We start from the raw sequence: 21,191 nt of genomic DNA on the forward strand, positions 1-21,191 counted from the left end.
TCACTTCTCTCCTGGAGCTTGTTGTGCCCATATTTTAATACAGGGAGATCATTAATCCAGAAGCAATTGGGGCCATTTGTGGGATGGAGAAGATTTGAGTCACAAGCTTGAGCAGTATCAAAAGCGTTTTTAGTTTACAGTCTGCAATAAAATGTATACAATTTAAGCCTCTAATATAAAATGTTAATTATGTGATAGGGGAGTTTAGCCATTGAAAAGCAATTGCAGGATTCAATGTGTTAATGATTGTATTCAGGATGTTTTCACACTTGGCTGGTATGTTAATCTATTACAAGGCAACAGAAAAGTCTTGTAATTACAACATATTTTATTTAAAGGGCCAGTGTACACAGCAATCACAAGTCTGTCCATAAAGGAAATACAATGACTAAAGAAATTAGACGTATATAGTTAAACTTGTTAACAATATGTTTAGCAAATCTCAGATTTTTATTCCTGTGAGTATTATCCACAGTGCTGGCACTCCCCCAGGAAAGGGCTGAGCTGTGCTTTAGTCTAGCACGCCCAACCTAGTGCATTTTAAACAGACATTTCTAAATACAGATCATGATTAAAACAGAATGTTCAGCACAACTATACTCAACTATTCCTGCTATTGTGTTTAAAAATTGAACACTTTTTGGGGAAACTGTCCCTTTAAGAGTTTCATGGTCCTGTGACACAAGTACTTAAAGGGACAGTCTAGTCCAAAACAAACTTTCATTATTCAGATAGGGCATGTCATTTTAAACATTTTTCCAATTTACTTCTATCACCAATTTTGCTCTGTTCTCTTGGTATTCTTAGTTGAAAGCTAAATCTAGGAAGTTCATATGCTAATTTCTAAGCCCTTGAGGGCTGCCTCTTAATTCGGGGCATTTTGACAGTTTATCACCACTAGAGGCTGTTAGTTCATGTGTGTCATATAGATAACACTGTGCTCACGTAGGTGGAGTTCCTAGGAGCCAGCACTGATTGGCTAAAATCCAAGTCTGTCAAAAGAACTGAAATAAGGGGCAGTTTGCAGAGGCTTAGATACAAGATAATCACAGAGGTAAAAAGTGTATTTATATAACTGTTGGTTATACACATACACACTCTGTATGATGTAGATGTTACATTTGCTCTCTGTCTTTTTAAGAACGTATAATAAAGAGCCATTACATAAAAAACAGGACTTGCTCTAATTGGTTACAGCGTGTACTTTAGTGACCCGGCAGATGAGGTTAAACATGCAGAATACTGCTCCTCTTGAGCCAATAAACAGCAGCAGTTGTACATCTGGGTCGTGCCACTGCTTCTGCTCATGTCCAACAGTTATTTGCAGCTCCCGAGTGGTACATGACTATGTGCTTAACTCCTTTGTTGGCCTAAAACACAAAATTGCAGGGTTGCTAGTGCTAAATGAGCCAGTTATTCCTGCACTATAATGTCCCTCAAAGGAACATGAAACCCAACATTTTTCTTCCATGATTCGGATAGAACATGTGATTTAAAACAATTTTCCACTTTACTTCTGTTATCGATTTTCATTAATTCTCTTGGCATCCTTTTGTTGAAGGAGCAGCAGTGCAATACTGGGAGCTAACTGGACACATCTTGTGAGCCAATGTCAAGAGGAATACATATGCAGACATCAGTGGCTAACTCCCAGTGGTGTATTGCTGCTCCTGATCCTACCTAGGTATGCTTTTCAACAAAGGATACCAGGAGTATAAAACAAATTATATAATACAGGTTGCATGCTCAGTTTGAATCCGGAATGTTTAATTTTTCCTGTGTTGTCCCTTTAAGTATGAGCAGTAGAGAGAAGGTACAGAGACCTGTACGTCAATAGGGTTAAAAAAATAAGCAAGCTCCTGTTTAAGCACAAAGGTAAAGGCAGTGGAACAGGGCTCTGGTAATAATGTTTGTGCTGTATTTTTCTGAAGTTTTTGTCATGGTAAAGAATATAGGAAAAACATTTACATCCACAGTAAACACTTCAGTAGGTGTCATAAGTAGCTCAGCATCAGTAAGTTTTTCCTAGGTTTTCTATCAGGCCATTACTCACCTGCTTACAGCCATGATATCTTTACAGATGGTACGAGGCTGAGATCGAGGAGATAGACGAGGAGAATGGGACCGCAGCCATCACGTTTAGTGGCTATGGGAATGCAGAAGTTACATCGTTGCTCAACCTCAGACCTATGGAAGAAGGGAGAAAAAGCAAGGAAGATGGAGCTGGTGCACCCCTGTCAAAGTGAGTGTTTTTTTTATCGTCTCTTTACAAGTGCTGATTTGTCCGGTCTTGAGCCTGTTTTATATTAACTATAATATCCCCAAAACTGTGCTCTATGAAATGTAAAAGTACAAATGACCATGGCAGGCGGTTAATGTTACCCATTGTGTTCTGGCAGGAAAGAAATGATTGCCCAGCAGAGGGAATACAAGAAGAAGAAAGCTTTAAAGAAAGCAACGAGGATGAAAGAGCTGGAACAGGAAAGGGAAGACCAGAAAGTCAAATGGCAACAGTTTAACAACAAAGCTTACTCCAAAAACAAAAAAGGCCAAGTAAGGGTACATGTCACTAGCTCTGTCAGGGTTTGCACATTAGTAAGGGTACATGTCACTAGCTCTGACAGGGTTTGCACATTAGTAAGGGTACGTGTCACTAGCTCTGTCAGGGTTTGCACATTAGTAAGGGTACGTGTCACTAGCTCTGTCAGGGTTTGCACATTAGTAAGGGTACAGGTCACTAGCTCTGTCAGGGTTTGCACATTAGTAAGGGTACAGGTCACTAGCTCTGTCAGGGTTTGCACATTAGTAAGGGTACAGGTCACTAGCTCTGTCAGGGTTTGCACATTAGTAAGGGTACAGGTCACTAGCTCTGTCAGGGTTTGCACATTAGTAAGGGTACAGGTCACTAGCTCTGTCAGGGTTTGCACATTAGTAAGGGTACAGGTCACTAGCTCTGTCAGGGTTTGCACATTAGTAAGGGTACAGGTCACTAGCTCTGTCAGGGTTTGCACATTAGTAAGGGTACAGGTCACTAGCTCTGTCAGGGTTTGCACATTAGTAAGGGTACAGGTCACTAGCTCTGTCAGGGTTTGCACATTAGTAAGGGTACAGGTCACTAGCTCTGTCAGGGTTTGCACATTAGTAAGGGTACAGGTCACTAGCTCTGTCAGGGTTTGCACATTAGTAAGGGTACAGGTCACTAGCTCTGTCAGGGTTTGCACATTAGTAAGGGTACAGGTCACTAGCTCTGTCAGGGTTTGCACATTAGTAAGGGTACAGGTCACTAGCTCTGTCAGGGTTTGCACATTAGGGCAGACCTTGCACACTTTATTTTCTATTTTTTTATGGGCCTTATGACTATACATTGAGTATACAAACAATTTTTTTCTTTAATGATTAAGACAGAACATCCAATTTACTTCTATTATCAAATATACTTTTGTTTTCTTATCCTTTGTGGAAAAGCAAGAAGATACGTTTAGGAGTGCGCACGTGTCTGTGATACTATATGGCAGCAGCTTTGTAACCATGTTATACATTAGCAAGAGCACTATATGGCAGCAGCTTTGTAGCCATGTTACACATTAGCAAGAGCACTAGATGGCAGCAGTTTTATAAGAATGTTATACATTAGCAAGAGCACTAGATGGCAGCAGTTTTATAATAATGTTATACATTAGCAAGAGCACTGTATGACAGCAGTTTTGTAACAATGTTATACATTAGCAAGAGCATTAGATAGCAGCAGTTTTATAATAATAATGTTATTCATTAGCAAGAGCATTAGATGGCAGCAGTTTTATAACAATGTTATACATTAGTAAGAGCACTAGATGGCAGCAGTTTTATAATGTTATACATTAGCAAGAGCACTAGATGGCAGCAGTTTTCTAACAATGTTATACATTAGCAAGAGCACTAGATGGCAGCAGTTTTATAACAATGTTATACATTAGCAAGAGCACTAGATGGTAGCAGTTTTATAATAATGTTATACATTAGCAAGAGCACTAGATGGCAGCAGTTTTATAATGTTATACATTAGCAAGAGCACTAGATGGCAGCAGTTTTCTAATGTTATACATTAGCAAGAGCACTAGATGACAGCAGCTTTGTAACAATGTTATACATTAGCAAGAGCACTAGATGGCAGCAGTTTTATAACAATGTTATACATTAGCAAGAGCACTAGATGGTAGCAGTTTTATAATAATGTTATACATTAGCAAGAGCACTAGATGGCAGCAGTTTTATAATGTTATACATTAGCAAGAGCACTAGATGGCAGCAGTTTTCTAATAATGTTATACATTAGCAAGAGCACTAGATGACAGCAGCTTTGTAACAATGTTATACATTGGCAAGAGCACTAGATGGCAGCAGTTTTATAACAATGTTATACATTAGCAAGAGCACTAGATGACAGCAGCTTTGTAACAATGTTATACATTAGCAAGAGCACTAGATGGCAGCAGCTTTGTAACAATGTTATACATTAGCAAGAGCACTAGATGGCAGCAGCTTTGTAACAATGTTATACATTAGCAAGAGCACTAGATGGCAGCAGCTTTGTAACAATGTTATACATTAGCAAGAGCACTAGATGGCAGCACTATTTCCATTTGTATTGTAGTGCCCCAGACAAGTGCATGCTACCTATCTAGATATCTCTTCAACAAAGAATAACTTGAGAATGAAGCAAATTTGATCATGATAAAAGTAAATTGGGAGCTTTTTAAAAATTGTATTCTCTATCTGAATCGTGAAAGAAAAAAATTGGATTTCGTGCCCCTTTAACTTTTATTGGTCAGAGCTTACTTTGTTCTATTTGTATCCTTTTATTAAGCAGCAATGCACAATGAGGTACACATCTGGTGATTGGTGACTACATGCAAATGTCTCTTGCCATTGTCTCTCCATATGTGTACAGCTAGAACTCTGTAGTACTTTGCAGTTCTCGAGCTGACTTTAACTATTACCCCTTTTGCAGGAGTTACAGAGCATTTTACTGAACCATTGCTGGTATAACGCAGATCATTTTATCTTTTCATTTCGATGTACAGTTGATCAAATATGGACATACTCCCCGTACTCTGGTTGCAGCCACCCAAACCGCTCTGCTGTGTACATGATATCTCTTTTGGTATTGATAGACCAGTTCTGATTTTACACGCAGCAATAGTATATAATTAGATTCTACATATTATTTCTTTCATGTAATTGGCAAGAGTCCATGAGCTAGTGACGTATGGGATATACAATCCTACCAGGAGGGGCAAAGTTTCCCAAACCTCAAAATGCCGATAAATACACCCCTCACCACACCCACAATTCAGTTTTACAAACTTTGCCTCCTATGGATGTGGTGAAGTAAGTTTGTGCTAAGATTTCTACGTTGATATGCACTTTTCAGCATTGTTGAAGCCCGATTGCTCTCAAAGTACAGTGAATGTCAGAGGGACGTGAAGGGAGTATCACTTATTGAATATGATGATTTCCCTAACGGGGGTCTATTTCATAGGTTCTCTGTTATCGGTCGTAGAGATTCATCTCCTACCTCCCTTTTCAGATCGACGATATACTCTCATATTCCATTACCTCTACTGATAACTGTTTCAGTACTGGTTTGGCTATCTGCTATATGTGGATGGGTGTCTTTTGGTAAGTATGTTTTTTTTTTATTACTTAAGACACCTCAGCTATGGTTTGGCACTTTATGCATTTATATAAATTTCTAAATATATGTATTGTACTTATATTTGCCATGAGTCCGGTTCATGTATTTCCTTCTGCAGACTGTCAGTTTCATATTTGGGGAAAATAAACATTTCTTCTGTTAAGTGTGATCAGTCCACGGGTCATCATTACTTCTGGGATATTACTCCTCCCCAACAGGAAGTGCAAGAGGATTCACCCAGCAGAGCTGCATATAGCTCCTCCCCTCTACGTCACTCCCAGTCATTCTCTTGCACCCAACGACTAGATAGGATGTGTGAGAGGACTATGGTGATTATACTTAGTTTTATATCTTCAATCAAAAGTTTGTTATTTTAAAATAGCACCGGAGTGTGTTATTATCTCTCTGGCAGAGTTTGAAGAAGAATCTACCAGAGTTTTTGTTATGATTTTAGCCGGAGTAGTTAAGATCATATTGCTGTTTCTCGGCCATCTGAGGAGAGGTAAACTTCAGATCAGGGGACAGCGGGCAGATGAATCTGCATAGAGGTATGTAGCAGCTTTTATTTTCTGACAATGGAATTGATGAGAAAATCCTGCCATACCGATATAATGTCATGTATGTATACTTTACACTTCAGTATTCTGGGGAATGGTACTTCACTAGAATTACACTGTAAGAAATACATAAAGCTGTTTAATAACTAGAGATTATGTTTAACGTTTTTGCTGGAATGTAAAATCGTTTTCATTTACTGAGGTACTGAGTGAATAAATGTTTGGGCACTATTTTTCCACTTGGCAGTTGCTTAATCTGTTTTTCTGATAGTTTCTGTTCTCCCTCACTGCTGTGTGTGAGGGGGAGGGGCCGTTTTTTTGGCGCTTTTACTGCATCAAATATTTCAGTCAGCAACTCATTGTATTCCCTGCATGATCCGGTTCATCTCTACAGAGCTCAGGGGTCTTCAAAACTTATTTTGAGGGAGGTAATTTCTCTCAGCAGAGCTGTGAGAATTATAGTTTGACTGAGATAAAAAACGTTTATTCTGTAATTTGTTTCCTGCTTTCAGAATTTGTTATCTTTGCTAATGGGATTAAACCTTTGCTAAAGTTGTGTTGTTTACAAGGATTGAGGCTATAACTGTTTCAATTTATTAATTTTCAACTGTCATAGATCTTCTGTGCTTCTTAAAGGCACAGTACGTTTTAATATTATTCTAATTGAATTGTATTTCCAAGTTGCAAGTTTATTTGCTAGTGTGTTAAACATGTCTGATTCAGAGGATGATACCTGTGTCATTTGTTGCAATGCCAAAGTGGAGCCCAATAGAAATTTATGTACTAACTGTATTGATGCTACTTTAAATAAAAGTCAATCTGTACAAATTGAACAAATTTCACCAAACAACGAGGGGAGAGTTATGCCGACTAACTCGCCTCACTTGTCAGTACCTGCATCTCCCGCTCGGGAGGTGCGTGATATTGTAGCGTCGAGTACATCTGGGCGGCCATTACAAATCACATTACAGGATATGGCTACTGTTATGACTGAAGTTTTGGCTAAATTACCAGAACTAAGAGGTAAGCGTGATCACTCTGGGGTGAGAACAGAGTGCGCTGATAATATTAGGGCCATGTCAGACACTGCGTCACAGGTGGCAGAACATGAGGACGGAGAACTTCATTCTGTGGGTGACGGTTCTGATCCAAACAGACTGGATTCAGATATCTCAAATTTTAAATTTAAACTGGAAAACCTCCGTGTATTACTAGGGGAGGTGTTAGCGGCTCTGAATGATTGTAACACAGTTGCAATACCAGAGAAAATGTGTAGGTTGGATAAATATTTTGCGGTACCGGCGAGTACTGAGGTTTTTCCTATACCTAAGAGACTTACTGAAATTGTTACTAAGGAGTGGGATAGACCCGGTGTGCCGTTCTCACCCCCTCCGATATTTAGAAAAATGTTTCCAATAGACGCCACCACACGGGACTTATGGCAAACGGTCCCTAAGGTGGAGGGAGCAGTTTCTACTTTAGCTAAGCGTACCACTATCCCGGTGGAGGATAGCTGTGCTTTTTCAGATCCAATGGATAAAAAATTAGAGGGTTACCTTAAGAAAATGTTTGTTCAACAAGGTTTTATATTGCAACCCCTTGCATGCATTGCGCCGATCACGGCTGCAGCGGCATTCTGGATTGAGTCTCTGGAAGAGAACATTAGTTCAGCTACTCTGGACGACATTACGGACAGGCTTAGAGTCCTTAAACTAGCTAATTCATTCATTTCGGAGGCCGTAGTACATCTTACTAAACTTACGGCGAAGAATTCAGGATTCGCCATTCAGGCACGCAGGGCGCTGTGGCTAAAATCCTGGTCAGCTGATGTTACTTCTAAGTCTAAATTGCTTAATATACCTTTCAAAGGGCAGACCTTATTCGGGCCCGGGTTGAAAGAGATTATCGCTGACATTACAGGAGGTAAAGGCCATGCCCTGCCTCAGGACAAAGCTAAGGCTAGACAGTCTAATTTTCGTTCCTTTCGTAATTTCAAAGCAGGAGCAGCATCAACTTCCTCTGCACCAAAACAGGAAGGAGCTGTTGCTCGCTACAGACAAGGCTGGAAACCTAACCAGTCCTGGAACAAGGGCAAGCAGACCAGGAAACCTGCTGCTGCCCCTAAAACAGCATGAATTGAGGGCCCCCGATCAGGGATCGGATCTAGTGGGGGGCAGACTTTCTCTCTTCGCCCAGGCTTGGGCAAGAGATGTCCAGGATCCCTGGGCGCTAGAGATAATATCTCAGGGATACCTTCTGGACTTCAAATACTCTCCTCCAAGAGAGAGATTTCATCTGTCAAGGTTGTCAACAATCCAGACAAAGAAAGAGGCGTTTCTACGCTGCGTACAAGAGCTCTTGTTAATGGGAGTAATCCATCCAGTTCCACGATCGGAACAGGGACAGGGGTTTTACTCAAATCTGTTTGTGGTTCCCAAAAAAGAGGGAACTTTCAGACCAATCCTGGACTTAAAGATCCTAAACAAATTCCTAAGAGTTCCATCGTTCAAGATGGAGACTATTCGGACAATTTTACCTATGATCCAAGAGGGTCAGTACATGACCACTGTAGATTTAAAAGATGCTTACCTTCACATACCGATTCACAAAGATCATTACCGGTACCTAAGGTTTGCCTTCCTAGACAGGCATTACCAGTTTGTGGCTCTTCCATTCGGATTGGCTACAGCTCCAAGAATCTTCACAAAGGTTCTGGGTGCTCATCTGGCGGTACTAAGACCGCGGGGAATCTCGGTAGCTCCATACCTAGACGACATTCTGATACAAGCTTCAAGCTTTCAAACTGCCAAGTCTCATACAGAGTTAGTACTGGCATTTCTAAGGTCACATGGATGGAAGGTGAACGAAAAGAAAAGTTCACTCGTTCCACTCACAAGAGTTCCCTTCCTGGGGACTCTTATAGATTCTGTAGAAATGAAGATTTACCTGACAGAGGACAGGCTAACAAGACTTCAAAGTGCTTGCCGCACCCTTCATTCCATTCAACACCCGTCAGTGGCTCAATGCATGGAGGTAATCGGCTTAATGGTAGCGGCAATGGACATAGTACCCTTTGCACGCTTACACCTCAGACCACTGCAACTGTGCATGCTAAGTCAGTGGAATGGGGATTACTCAGACTTATCCCCTTCTCTGAATCTGGATCAAGAGACCAGAAATTCTCTTCTATGGTGGCTTTCTCGGCCACATCTGTCCAGGGGGATGCCATTCAGCAGACCAGACTGGACAATTGTAACAACAGACGCCAGCCTTCTAGGTTGGGGTGCCGTCTGGAATTCTCTGAAGGCTCAGGGACAATGGAGTCAGGAGGAGAGTCTCCTGCCAATAAACATTCTGGAATTGAGAGCAGTTCTCAATGCCCTCCTGGCTTGGCCCCAGTTGACAACTCGGGGGTTCATCAGGTTTCAGTCGGACAACATCACGACTGTAGCTTACATCAACCATCAGGGAGGGACAAGAAGCTCCCTAGCTATGATGGAAGTATCAAAGATAATTCGCTGGGCAGAGTCTCACTCTTGCCACCTGTCAGCAATCCACATCCCGGGAGTGGAGAACTGGGAGGCGGATTTCTTAAGTCGTCAGACTTTTCATCCGGGGGAGTGGGAACTCCATCCGGAGGTCTTTGCCCAAATACTTCGACGTTGGGGCAAACCAGAGATAGATCTCATGGCGTCTCGACAGAACGCCAAGCTTCCTCGTTACGGGTCCAGATCCAGGGATCCAGGAGCAGTCCTGATAGATGCCCTGACAGCACCTTGGGACTTCAGGATGGCTTACGTGTTTCCACCCTTCCCGATGCTTCCTCGATTGATTGCCAGAATCAAACAAGAGAGAGCATCAGTGATTCTAATAGCACCTGCGTGGCCACGCAGGACTTGGTATGCAGACCTGGTGGACATGTCATCCTGTCCACCTTGGTCTCTACCTCTGAAACAGGACCTTCTGATACAGGGTCCCTTCAAACATCAAAATCTAACTTCTCTGAAGCTGACTGCTTGGAAATTGAACGCTTGATTTTATCAAGACGTGGGTTTTCTGAGTCAGTTATTGATACCTTAATACAGGCTAGGAAACCTGTTACCAGAAAGATTTACCATAAGATATGGCGTAAATACCTATATTGGTGTGAATCCAAAGGTTACTCTTGGAGTAAGGTTAGGATTCCTAGGATATTGTCTTTTCTACAAGAAGGTTTAGAAAAGGGTTTATCTGCTAGTTCATTAAAGGGACAGATCTCAGCTCTGTCCATTCTGTTACACAAACGTCTGTCAGAAGTTCCTGACGTCCAGGCTTTTTGTCAGGCTTTGGCCAGGATTAAGCCTGTGTTTAAAACTGTTGCTCCACCATGGAGTTTAAACCTGGTTCTTAATGTTTTACAGGGCGTTCCGTTTGAACCCCTTCATTCCATTGATATAAAGTTGTTATCTTGGAAAGTTCTATTTTTAATGGCTATTTCCTCGGCTCGAAGAGTCTCTGAATTATCAGCCTTACATTGTGATTCTCCTTATTTGATTTTTCATTCGGATAAGGTAGTTCTGCGTACTAAACCTGGGTTCTTACCTAAGGTAGTTACTAACAGGAATATCAATCAAGTGATTGTTGTTCCTTCTTTGTGCCCAAATCCTTCTTCGAAGAAGGAACGTCTACTGCACAACCTGGATGTAGTCCGTGCTCTAAAATTTTACTTACAGGCAACTAAGGAATTTCGACAAACGTCTTCTCTGTTTGTCGTTTACTCTGGGCAGAGGAGAGGTCAAAAAGCTTCTGCTACCTCTCTTTCTTTTTGGCTTCGTAGCATAATTCGTTTAGCTTATGAGACTGCTGGACAGCAGCCTCCTGAAAGAATTACAGCTCATTCTACTAGAGCTGTGGCTTCCACTTGGGCCTTCAAGAATGAGGCCTCTGTTGAGCAGATTTGCAAGGCTGCAACTTGGTCTTCGCTTCATACTTTTTCCAAATTTTACAAATTTGACACTTTTACTTCATCGGAGGCTATTTTTGGGAGAAAGGTTCTTCAGGCAGTGGTTCCTTCTGTATAAAGAGCCTGCCTATCCCTCCCGTCATCCGTGTACTTTTGCTTTGGTGTTGGTATCCCAGAAGTAATGATGACCCGTGGACTGATCACACTTAACAGAAGAAAACATAATTTATGCTTACCTGATAAATTCCTTTCTTCTGTAGTGTGATCAGTCCACGGCCCGCCCTGTTTTTAAGGCAGGTAAATATTTTTTAATTTATACTCCAGTCACCACTTCACCCTTGGCTTTTCCTTTCTCGTTGGTCCTTGGTCAAATGACTGGGAGTGACGTAGAGGGGAGGAGCTATATGCAGCTCTGCTGGGTGAATCCTCTTGCACTTCCTGTTGGGGAGGAGTAATATCCCAGAAGTAATGATGACCCGTGGACTGATCACACTACAGAAGAAAGGAATTTATCAGGTAAGCATAAATTATGTTTTTTTAAGAAATTTTTTTTTTCTTACCTGGGGTTTAGTCTTTTTTTTTTTTCAATTGACTACTTTCTTGCAAATTGTGGGCGGTATTAGGCCCGCGAGTGCGCCAAATGCTAGACTTTATTGCGTCATTCTTGGCGCAAGAATTTTTTGGCGCAAAAATACGTCTGACGCAACTTCGTCATTTCCATTACACACGGTTGCGTCATTAGTGACGCGAGTGTGTCATTTCCGATTTATTATTGCCGCCAAAAAAGTTTTCAGTTACGTTGTGCATCATACTTGGAGACAAACTTTTTCATTATTTTAATACCCCATTGATGTTTGCCTCTTGTCTTTTTCTCTATCAGAGGGCTATGCTATTTGCATTTTTTTCCCATTCCTGAAACTGTCATATAAGGAAATTGATAATTTTGCTTTATATGTTGTTTTTTTCTTTAACATTTTTCAAGATGTCTCAATCTGATCCTGCCTCAGTAGTTTCTGCTGGAACATTGCTGCCTGACATCGGTTCTACCAAAGCTAAATGCATTTGTTGTAACATTGTGGAAATTATTTAGCCGAATGTCATTTGTAATAGTTGTCATGATAAACTGTTACATGCAGATAGTGTGTCCATCAATAATAGTACATTGCCAGTTGCAGTTCCTTCAACTTCTAATGTACATGAAACCTATGAATTTTAAAGAATTTTGTTTCTGATTCTGTCCAGAAGGCTTTGTCTGCATTTCCACCTTCTAATAAACATAAAAGGTCTTTTAAAACTTATTATTCGGTTGATGAAATTTCAAATGACCAACAAATAATTTATCCTCCTCTGATGAGGATCTATCTGATACAGAAGATCCTTCCTCAGACATTGACACTGACAAATCTACTTATTTATTTAAAATAGAGTATACGCATTCTTTATTAAGTGTTAATTACTTTGGTTATTGAGGTAACCAGTCCTCTTGACGTTCAGTCTAATAAACGTTTAAATGCTGTTTTTAAACCTCCTGTGGTTTCTCCAGGGGTTTTTCCTATTCCTGAGGCTATTTCTGATATGATGTCTAAGGAATGGAATAAGCCAGGTACTTCTTTTATTCCTTCTTCAAGGTTTAAAAAAATGGTATCCTTTACCAGCAAATTCTATAGAGTTTTGGGGAAAAATCCCCAAAGTTGATGGGGCTATTTCTACTCTTGCTAAACGTACCACTATTCCTATGGAAGATAGTACTTCCTTTAAGGATCCTTTAGATAGGAAGCTTGAATCTTATCTAAGGAAAGCCTATTTATATTCAGGTCATCTTCTCAGACCTGCAATTTCTTTGGCTGATGTTGCGGCTGCATCAACTTTCTGGTTGGAGAATTTAGCGCAACAAGAATTGGATTCTGACATATCTAGCATTATTAGCTTACTGCAATATGCTAATCATTTTATTTGTGATGCCATTTTTTATATCAAAATTGATGTTAGATCCATGTCTTTAGCTATATTAGCTAGAAGAGCTTTGTGGCTTAAATCTTGGAATGCTGAAATTACATCTAAATCTAGATTACTATCTCTTTCTTTCCAAGGTAATAATTTATTTGGTTCTCAGTTGGATTCTATTATTTCAACTGTTACTGGGGGAAAGAGAGTTTTTCTGCCTCAGGATAAAAAACCTAAGGGTAAATCTAAGGCTTCTAACCGTTTTTGTTCCTTTCGTCAAAATAAGGAATAAAAACGCAATCCTTCCCCCAAGGAATCTGTTTCCAATTGGAAGCCTTCCTCAAATTGGAATAAATCCAAGCCATTTAAGAAACCAAAGTCAGCCCTTAAGTCCGCATGAAGGTGTAGCCCTCTTTCCAGCTCAGCTGGTAGGGGGCAGATTAAGGTTTTTGAAGGATATTTGGATAAGTTCTGTCCAAAATCAATGGATTCAGAGCATTGTCTCTCAAGGGTATTGAATAGGATACAGAGTAAGACCCTCCTGTGAGAAGATTTTTTTTCTCACGTATCCCAGCAAATCCAGTAAAAGCTCAGGCTTTCCTGAAGTGTGTTTCAGACCTGCAGTCTTCAGGGGTAATCATGCCAGTTCCTTTTCAGGAACAAGGTTTGGGGTTTTATTCAAATCTGTTCATTGTCCCAAAGAAGGAAAATTTATTCAGACCAGTAGTGGATCTGAAAATTTTGAATCGTTATGTAAGAGTACCAACTTTCAAAATGGTAACTATAAGGACTATTCTGCCTTTTATTCAGCGAGGACATTATATGTCCACAATAAACTTGCAGGATGCATACCTTCATATTCCGATTCATCCAGAACATTATCAGTTCCTGAGATTCTCTTTTCTAGACAAGCATTACCAATTTGTTGCTCTTCCATTTGGCCTAGCAACAGCTCCAAAAATCTTTTCAAAGGTTCTAGGTGCCCTACTCTCTGTAATCAGAGAACATGGTATTGCAGTGTTTCCTTATTTGGACGATATCTTGGTACTAGCTCAGTCTTTACTTTCTGCAGAATCTCACACGAATTAACTAGTGTTGTTTCTTCGGAAACATGGTTGGAGGATCAATTTACCAAAAAGTTTGATTCCTCAGACAAGGATCACCTTTTTAGGCTTCCAGATAGATTCAGTGTCCATGTCTATAACAGACAAGAGACGTTTAAAATTGGTTGCAGCCTGCCGGCACCTTCAGTCTCCGTCATTCCCTTCAGTGGCTATGTGCATGGAAGTTTTAGGTCTCATGACTGCAGCATCAGACGCGATCCCCTTTGCTCGTTTTCACATGAGACCTCTACAGCTTTGTATGCTGAACCAATGGTGCAGGGATTATACAAAGATATCACAATTAATATCCTTAAATCCCAATGTACGACACTCTGACGTGGTGGATAGATCACCATCGTTTAGTTCAAGGGGCTTCTTTTGTTCGGCCAAACTGGACTGTGATCACAACAGATGCAAGTCTTTCAGGTTGGGGAGCTGTTTGGGGATCTCTGACAGCACAAGGGGTTTGGAAATCTCAAGAGGCGAGATTACCAATAAATTTTTTAGAACTCTGTGCAATTCTCGGAACTCTTCAGTTTTGGCCTCTGTTAAAGAGAGAACCGTTCATTTGTTTTCAGACAGACAATATCACAACAGTGGCATATGTCAATCATCAGGGTGGGACTCGCAGTCCCCAAGCAATGAAAGAAGTATCTTGGATACTTGCTTGGGCGGAATCCAGCTCCTGTCTAATCTCTGCGTTGCATATCCCAGGTGTAGACAATTGGGAGGCGGATTATCTCAGCCATCAGACTTACATCCAGGGGAGTGGTCTCTCCATCCAGATGTGTTTTCTCAGATTGTTCAGATGTGGGGTCTTCCAGAGATAGATCTCATGGCCTCTCATATAAACAAGAAACTTCCCAGATACCTGTCCAGGTCCAGGGAAGTTCAGGCGGAAGCAGTGGATGCGCTGACACTTCCTTGGTGTTATCATCCTGCTTACATTTTCCCGCCTCTAGTTCTCCTTCCAAGAGTGATCTCCAAAATCATCATGGAACAATCGTTTGTGTTGCTGGTGGCTCCAACATGGCCACACAGGTTTTGGTATGCGGATCTGGTTCGGATGTCCAGTTGCCAGCCTTGGCCATTTCAGTTAAGGCCAGACCTACTGTCTCAAGGTCCGTTTTTCCATCAGGATCTCAAATCATTAAATTTGAAGGTATGGGTAGAGGTTTCTCTGACTCCGTGATAAATACTATGTTACAAGCTCGTAAATCTGTCTCTAGAAAGATTTATTTTAGAGTTTGGAAGACTTACATTTCATGGTGTTCTTCTCATAAATTCTCTTGGTATTCTTTTAGAATTCCTAGAATTTTACAGTTTCTTCAGGATTGTTTGGATAAGGGTTTGTTCCTTGAATCTGCTCTTTTTGTTTTATTTCACAGAAAGATTGCTATACTTCCTGATATTGACTGTTTTGTACAGGCTTTAGTTTGTATTAAGCCTGTCATTAAATCAATTTCTCCTCCTTGGAGTCTTAATTTTGTTCTGAAGGCTTTACAGGCTCCTCCATTTGAACCTATGCATTCTTTGGACATTAAACTACTTTCTTGGAAAGTGTTGTTCCTTTTGGCTATCTCTTCTGCTAGAAGAGTTTCTGAGCTATCTGCTCTTTCTTGTGAGTCTCCTTTTTCTGATTTTTCATCAGGATAAGGAAGTTTTGCGGACTTCTTTTCAATTTTTACCTAAGGTTGTGAATTCTAACAACATTAATAGAGAAATTGTTGTCCCTTCCTTGTGTCCTAACCCTAAGAATTCTTTGGAAAGATCCTTACATTCTTTGGATGTGGTAAGAGCTTTGAAATATTATGTAGAAGCTACTAAAGATTTCCGGAAGACTTCCAGTCTATTTGTTTTATTTTCTGGTCCTAAGAAAGGTCAGAAGGCTTCTGCTATTTCCTTGGCTTCTTGGTTAAAACTTTTGATTCATCAGGCCCCGCCTCAGAGAATTACAGCTCATTCTACTAGATCAGTCTCTACTTTGTGGGCTTTTAAGAATGAAGCTTCAGTTGATCAGATTTGCAAAGCGGCAACTTGGTCCTCTTTGCATACATTAACTAAATTCTACCGTTTTTATGTATTTGCTTCTTCAGAAGCAGTTTTTGGTAGAAAAGTTCTTCAGGCAGCTGTTTCAGTTTGATTCTTCTGCTTTTGATTTAAGTTTTTTTTCTTTCACTTATGAGAATAAACTTATTATTTTTTGGTTTGTGGATTAATTTTTTCAGCGGAAAATTGCTGTTTTTATTTTTATCCCTCCCTCTCTAGCGACTCTTGCGTGGAGTTCCACATCTTGGGTATTGCTATCCCATACGTCACTAGCTCATGGACTCTTGCCAATTACATGAAAGAAAACATAATTTATGTAAGAACTTACCTGATAAAATTAATTTCTTTCATTTTGGCAAGAGTCCATGAGGCCCACCCTTTTTATGGTGGTTATGATTTTTTGTATAAAGCACAATTATTTCCAAATTTCTTTTGTTGATGCTTTCTACTCCTTTCTTTATCACCCCAATGCTTGGCTATTCGCTAAACTGAATTGTGGGTGTGGTGAGGGGTGTATTTATAGGCATTTTGAGCTTTGGGAAACTTTGCCCCTCCTGGTAGGATTGTATATCCCATACGTCACTAGCTCATGGACTCTTGCCACTATGAAAGAAATAAATTTATTAGGTAAGTTCTTACATAAATTGTTTTTTCAGGGCTTTAAAACTAAACGTTAACATGCTTCATTTTGTTTGCTCCCTTGTGAGACTGCAGCAATTCTCAAATTGGGTAAATCATTTTTTTTTATTTTCCTGTATTTATAAAATTCAGACGGTTTTAGCAGTGTTGGACACTGGATCTTGTTTGAAATAATGTGCAATCTAATACATAAAAATATGTAACTTTCTTTGGTGTCTGGTGTTCTGTCATTTTTTGCTACCCTGTCAGATTTTGCTACTGCAGATACTGCGCTTGCATGAACTACGTAAGCGAATTCTACAGGTGATCCTAAAACATTTGTGGAATGCACTGAGGTAGCTTTGCTCATGTGCAGTATCATCGGTAGCAAAATCTGAAGGAGAGGCTAATTCTCCCTGCATTCCTCATCTTTTGTCGATTTCAGGCTGTCTGCGCACGCTCAGCGGACTTTGGCTGAAAAAATTACAGAACAGCGCCTCTAGGACATAGATTGTATCAGATACAGAAATTAAACGTACACACTAGGAGAGATGCTAAATACTAGCAGTTATTAAAATTGCGAAACTGCAAAATATAGCACTTGCAGGAATCGCAAATAAACACACAAGCATGATAGATGCCAGTGTTGGTGACCACAGAGTAGTACAGTATTATTAACTGTACACAATATCAAATTAAATAGATGAGGATTGTGGGGAGAATGATCCCCTCCATCAGATTTTGCTACCGCTGACACTGCGCATGAGCAAAGCTATGTTGGTGCATTCCACAGTTTGTATTAGGGTCAAGCTTTTCAACAAAGGATGCAAACAGAACAAAGTTATTGTTATAGGCTTCAAATGGAAAGTTTCTTAAAACTGCATGCTCTGATTATTGAAAGTTTTAATTTTGTGTCACTTTAATAAGATTCTGTGTTGGCTTACTTTGTCATGAGGTTTTACATTTTTTTTTTTTTTTTTTTTTTTTTTTTTTTAAATATGATAAAACATGAAAATTATATTTTAATTTAAAATGATTTCACATAAAATAAGTATTTTTATCTGTTTTTGTTTCAGGTCAAGAGAAGCATTTTTGCCTCTCCTGAAAGTGTCACTGGCAAAGTTGGAGTGGGGACATGTGGCATAGCGGACAAACCAATGACGCAATTTCAAGACACTTCCAAATATAACGTAAGGCATTTAATGCCTCAGTAAGAATTAACCAAGGCATGGAAGGCACAGATACCATCTCCGCAGAGTTATTCATTTTAACATTTGTTATATTTTTCTAAAATTAAATTATTTGCTGTCATATGAGGATTAGCAAGGTGCCATAGTTTTAATTTCTGAAAACTTGGAAAAGGTATTGTGAAGGTGAAGCTCTATATTTTCCAAGTCAACATCCTTTTATTGTTCGAGCCTTTGTACAAAACTATGCTGTACAAGGTAGCCATTAAATCGGGCGCAGAGGAATGAGGATCTTGGCTTTCTGAGAAGATGCGCCTGAGACTGTGTAATAAATGGTCACAAAATGGGATACAGTCACAGAGTACTTGAAGAGTTGTCCATTTAAGCCCTTGGATTAATTAGGATTCTAATATTCTACAGAAAAGGAATACAATGAGCCCGGTGAAACTGGTGCAACTCTTTCCTTGTTTCATCGCAGTAGGAGAGAAATTGCTAACAGTCTCCTCTGTTTGTTCTATATAAATATCTATATTATGTAACTCCTTTAAAATCGGTTCTTAGATATTTAGTTAAATGATCAGTGATCAAATACGCAGAATAGGATTAAAACTAGACATGTGCAAAAATGTATTTATAACCATTTATAAATATTTTTGTCCTAAATACATTCAATAGTAAAAATAAAAAAGTTTCATTTTATGAAAATATTTCAGCTGTATATGTTTTGTGACTGAATAACAAAAGAATATTTTTTTGCACGTGCCTAATTGAAACCTTTATGCTGTAGTGCAATATATTACAATGTTCCCTGTTTGCTAAATTGCACAATACCACGTTCACCCCTTGACCTCAGAAAGGAGAGGGGGTTACAGTGCAGTGCTCTTCCCTCTGGCACCCTTATGGTTTGTGATGCAGTTTGTTTTTGCCTATATTGCACTTTGGGGTCCTATATACCTGTTCCTCATATACAGCTATAATTTGTGAAGTGTAACTGTGTTAGCAAAACTAAAGGATAGTCTGGTGTAACCTGTAGATAGAAATTTTTGTACATACGTAAAGCAGTTAACTGTGTACAGGATGTGTGAGGCTTTTTCCCCATGGGCGCGTGAATCTGCTGAGAGTCACTTCTGTTGGTGCAAACTGTATTTTTATCAATGTAAATAACATGGTATTTGTTTCCCCACATTATTACTGAAGAAGAGTTGCTAGCCCTGTACATATTGTCATTTACTTTGCAATTGAGACATTTTCTTTCAGTTTCAGACACGGCATTTGGTTGCTGTAAATTAAACACCACTTTCTCTTTGCGTCTTTGCACAAAATGTATTAAAGATGCAAATATAAGTCTTCAAACCCGCAAAATAATCAGTTTGCTATAGTTTTATATGGGGAAAATGCCTTCTTGTTAGTTCAGCAATGTCGTTCTGTAATATAAATTAAACATGAGAATTCTGATGTTTTAAATATGTTCCCTTAGTCTGCTTAAATCCTTCCTTTTTTATTTTAAGCTCTGTACAGATGTACTAATGGGTAAAGTGTTTTGCAAGCTGGTTTAGTATAACTTTTTAATTAAAAAAAAAAAAGTAATCTGTTATGTAAGTTACATATTTTGACAGCCACATATTTAGAATTCCAGTGCAGCCCTTTTTGTAAAGATATAATTAAAAGGACAGGAAACAACATAAATTATGCTTACCAGATAATTTCCTTTCCATCTGTATGAGGAGAGTCCAAGGCTTCATTCCTTGTGGGAATACTGAACCTGGCCACCAGGAGGATACAGACACCCCAACCAAAGGCGTAATACCTCCCCTACTCCCCTCATCCCCCAGTCACTCTGCCGAGGGAACAAGGAACAGTAGGAGAAATATCAGGGTATAAATGGTGCCAGAAGAACAGAAAATTTTGGTCCGCCCAACGGAGAAAATGGGCAGGGGCCGTGGACTCTCCTCATACAGATGGAAAGGAAATGATCTGGTAAGCATAATTTTGTTTTCAATCTTAATATGAGGCAAGTCCACGGCTTCATTCCTTACTTGTGGGAAACATATACCCAAGCTCTAGAGGACACTGAATGAAACGGGAGGGTAAAACGAGAGGCGGACCCTATTCTGAGGGCACCACAGCCTGCAAAACGTTTCTCTCAAAAGATTCTTCAGCCAAAGCAAAAACGTCAAACTTGTAAAATTTTTAGAAGGTATCTGAGGACCAGGTTGCCTTACAAATCTGCTCCATAGATGCCTCATTCTTGAAGGCCCAAGAGGAATGAGCCTTAATCCTCAGAGGAGGCTTATGTCCCGCTGTTTCATAAGCTAAGTGAATAATGCTCCTCAACCAAAAGGTTTCTCTTTTAAATTGTTGTTACTTGAATAGTTTGTACTTTCAGATCATCTATTTTGTATTTCTATTAACTTTATATTTACTGTGTTTTTTATAGGTGGTAGTCCTAAACTGTGAATTAGTTTCACTATAGAAATTGAATAGTTAAAGGTTTGAGTTAATTTACATTCTATTGTATTCTGGTTTTTAGTATTGCAATTAGATTGTTTGCATAGGTGAGCAATTAGGAGGGACCCCACCCTATCTTTCTGAGGGTATTTAAAGAGATCTGTTTAGCTTTGCTTCTTAGCATAGGAATCAAGCTAAAAAAGGATGAAATAAGGATATTTGAGTTATTTCAGGAGTAAAGAATACTTATATTTTATTTATTGTTACAGTGTTGCATAGTTTAAAATGTCTCAGATACAGTGCAATGGGTGTTTTGCACTTTTTAATCGTTCTACTTTTTGGAGATTTAGGGGCTGTCCTGTTTGTAAGCAGTTTTCCCTCTTAAGGGAAGAAATAGCTAAACTTCAAGCTAAGGTAAGTAACATACCTGTTACCTCTACAAAGCTGCCTCAGAAAGAAGCCCCTCTACCCCAGAGATCAGCAAGGAGAAGCAGATGGATCACTGTAGGCTCTGCAATAATTAGAACAGTAGACCAGAAGCATTGCCCACAACCTCTGCCATTGCAAAACTCCTATGCTGCTCTTGCCGAACACACTTGTGATGAGGAGATTGCAGTGTCTGAGCCCTCTGAAGCTGTAACGGGTAATTTAAATCTATTGGTACCT

At 39.7% G+C, this 21,191-nt stretch overlaps 1 protein-coding gene across 2 annotated transcripts in view; it reads left to right on the forward strand.

The window, feature by feature from the left end:
• The window catches only part of SMNDC1 (survival motor neuron domain containing 1), a 34,874-nt gene extending 15,333 nt beyond the window's left edge, over positions 1 to 19,541 (forward strand). The window contains exons 4-6 of one of the 2 annotated variants that reach the window (XM_053692754.1): positions 2,081 to 2,242; positions 2,400 to 2,559; positions 17,967 to 19,541. In XM_053692754.1, the coding sequence (XP_053548729.1) occupies positions 2,081 to 2,242; positions 2,400 to 2,559; positions 17,967 to 18,104 (460 nt within the window). In that variant the 3' untranslated portion in view covers positions 18,105 to 19,541. The remainder of the gene's footprint in view (positions 1 to 2,080; positions 2,243 to 2,399; positions 2,560 to 17,966) is intronic. The other variant, XM_053692755.1, reaches the window with a different exon arrangement.
• Positions 19,542 to 21,191: the final 1,650 nt, after the last annotated feature.

The sequence above is a fragment of the Bombina bombina genome, chromosome 9 (genome assembly GCF_027579735.1).
Source record: "Bombina bombina isolate aBomBom1 chromosome 9, aBomBom1.pri, whole genome shotgun sequence".
Taxonomy (NCBI): domain Eukaryota; kingdom Metazoa; phylum Chordata; class Amphibia; order Anura; family Bombinatoridae; genus Bombina; species Bombina bombina.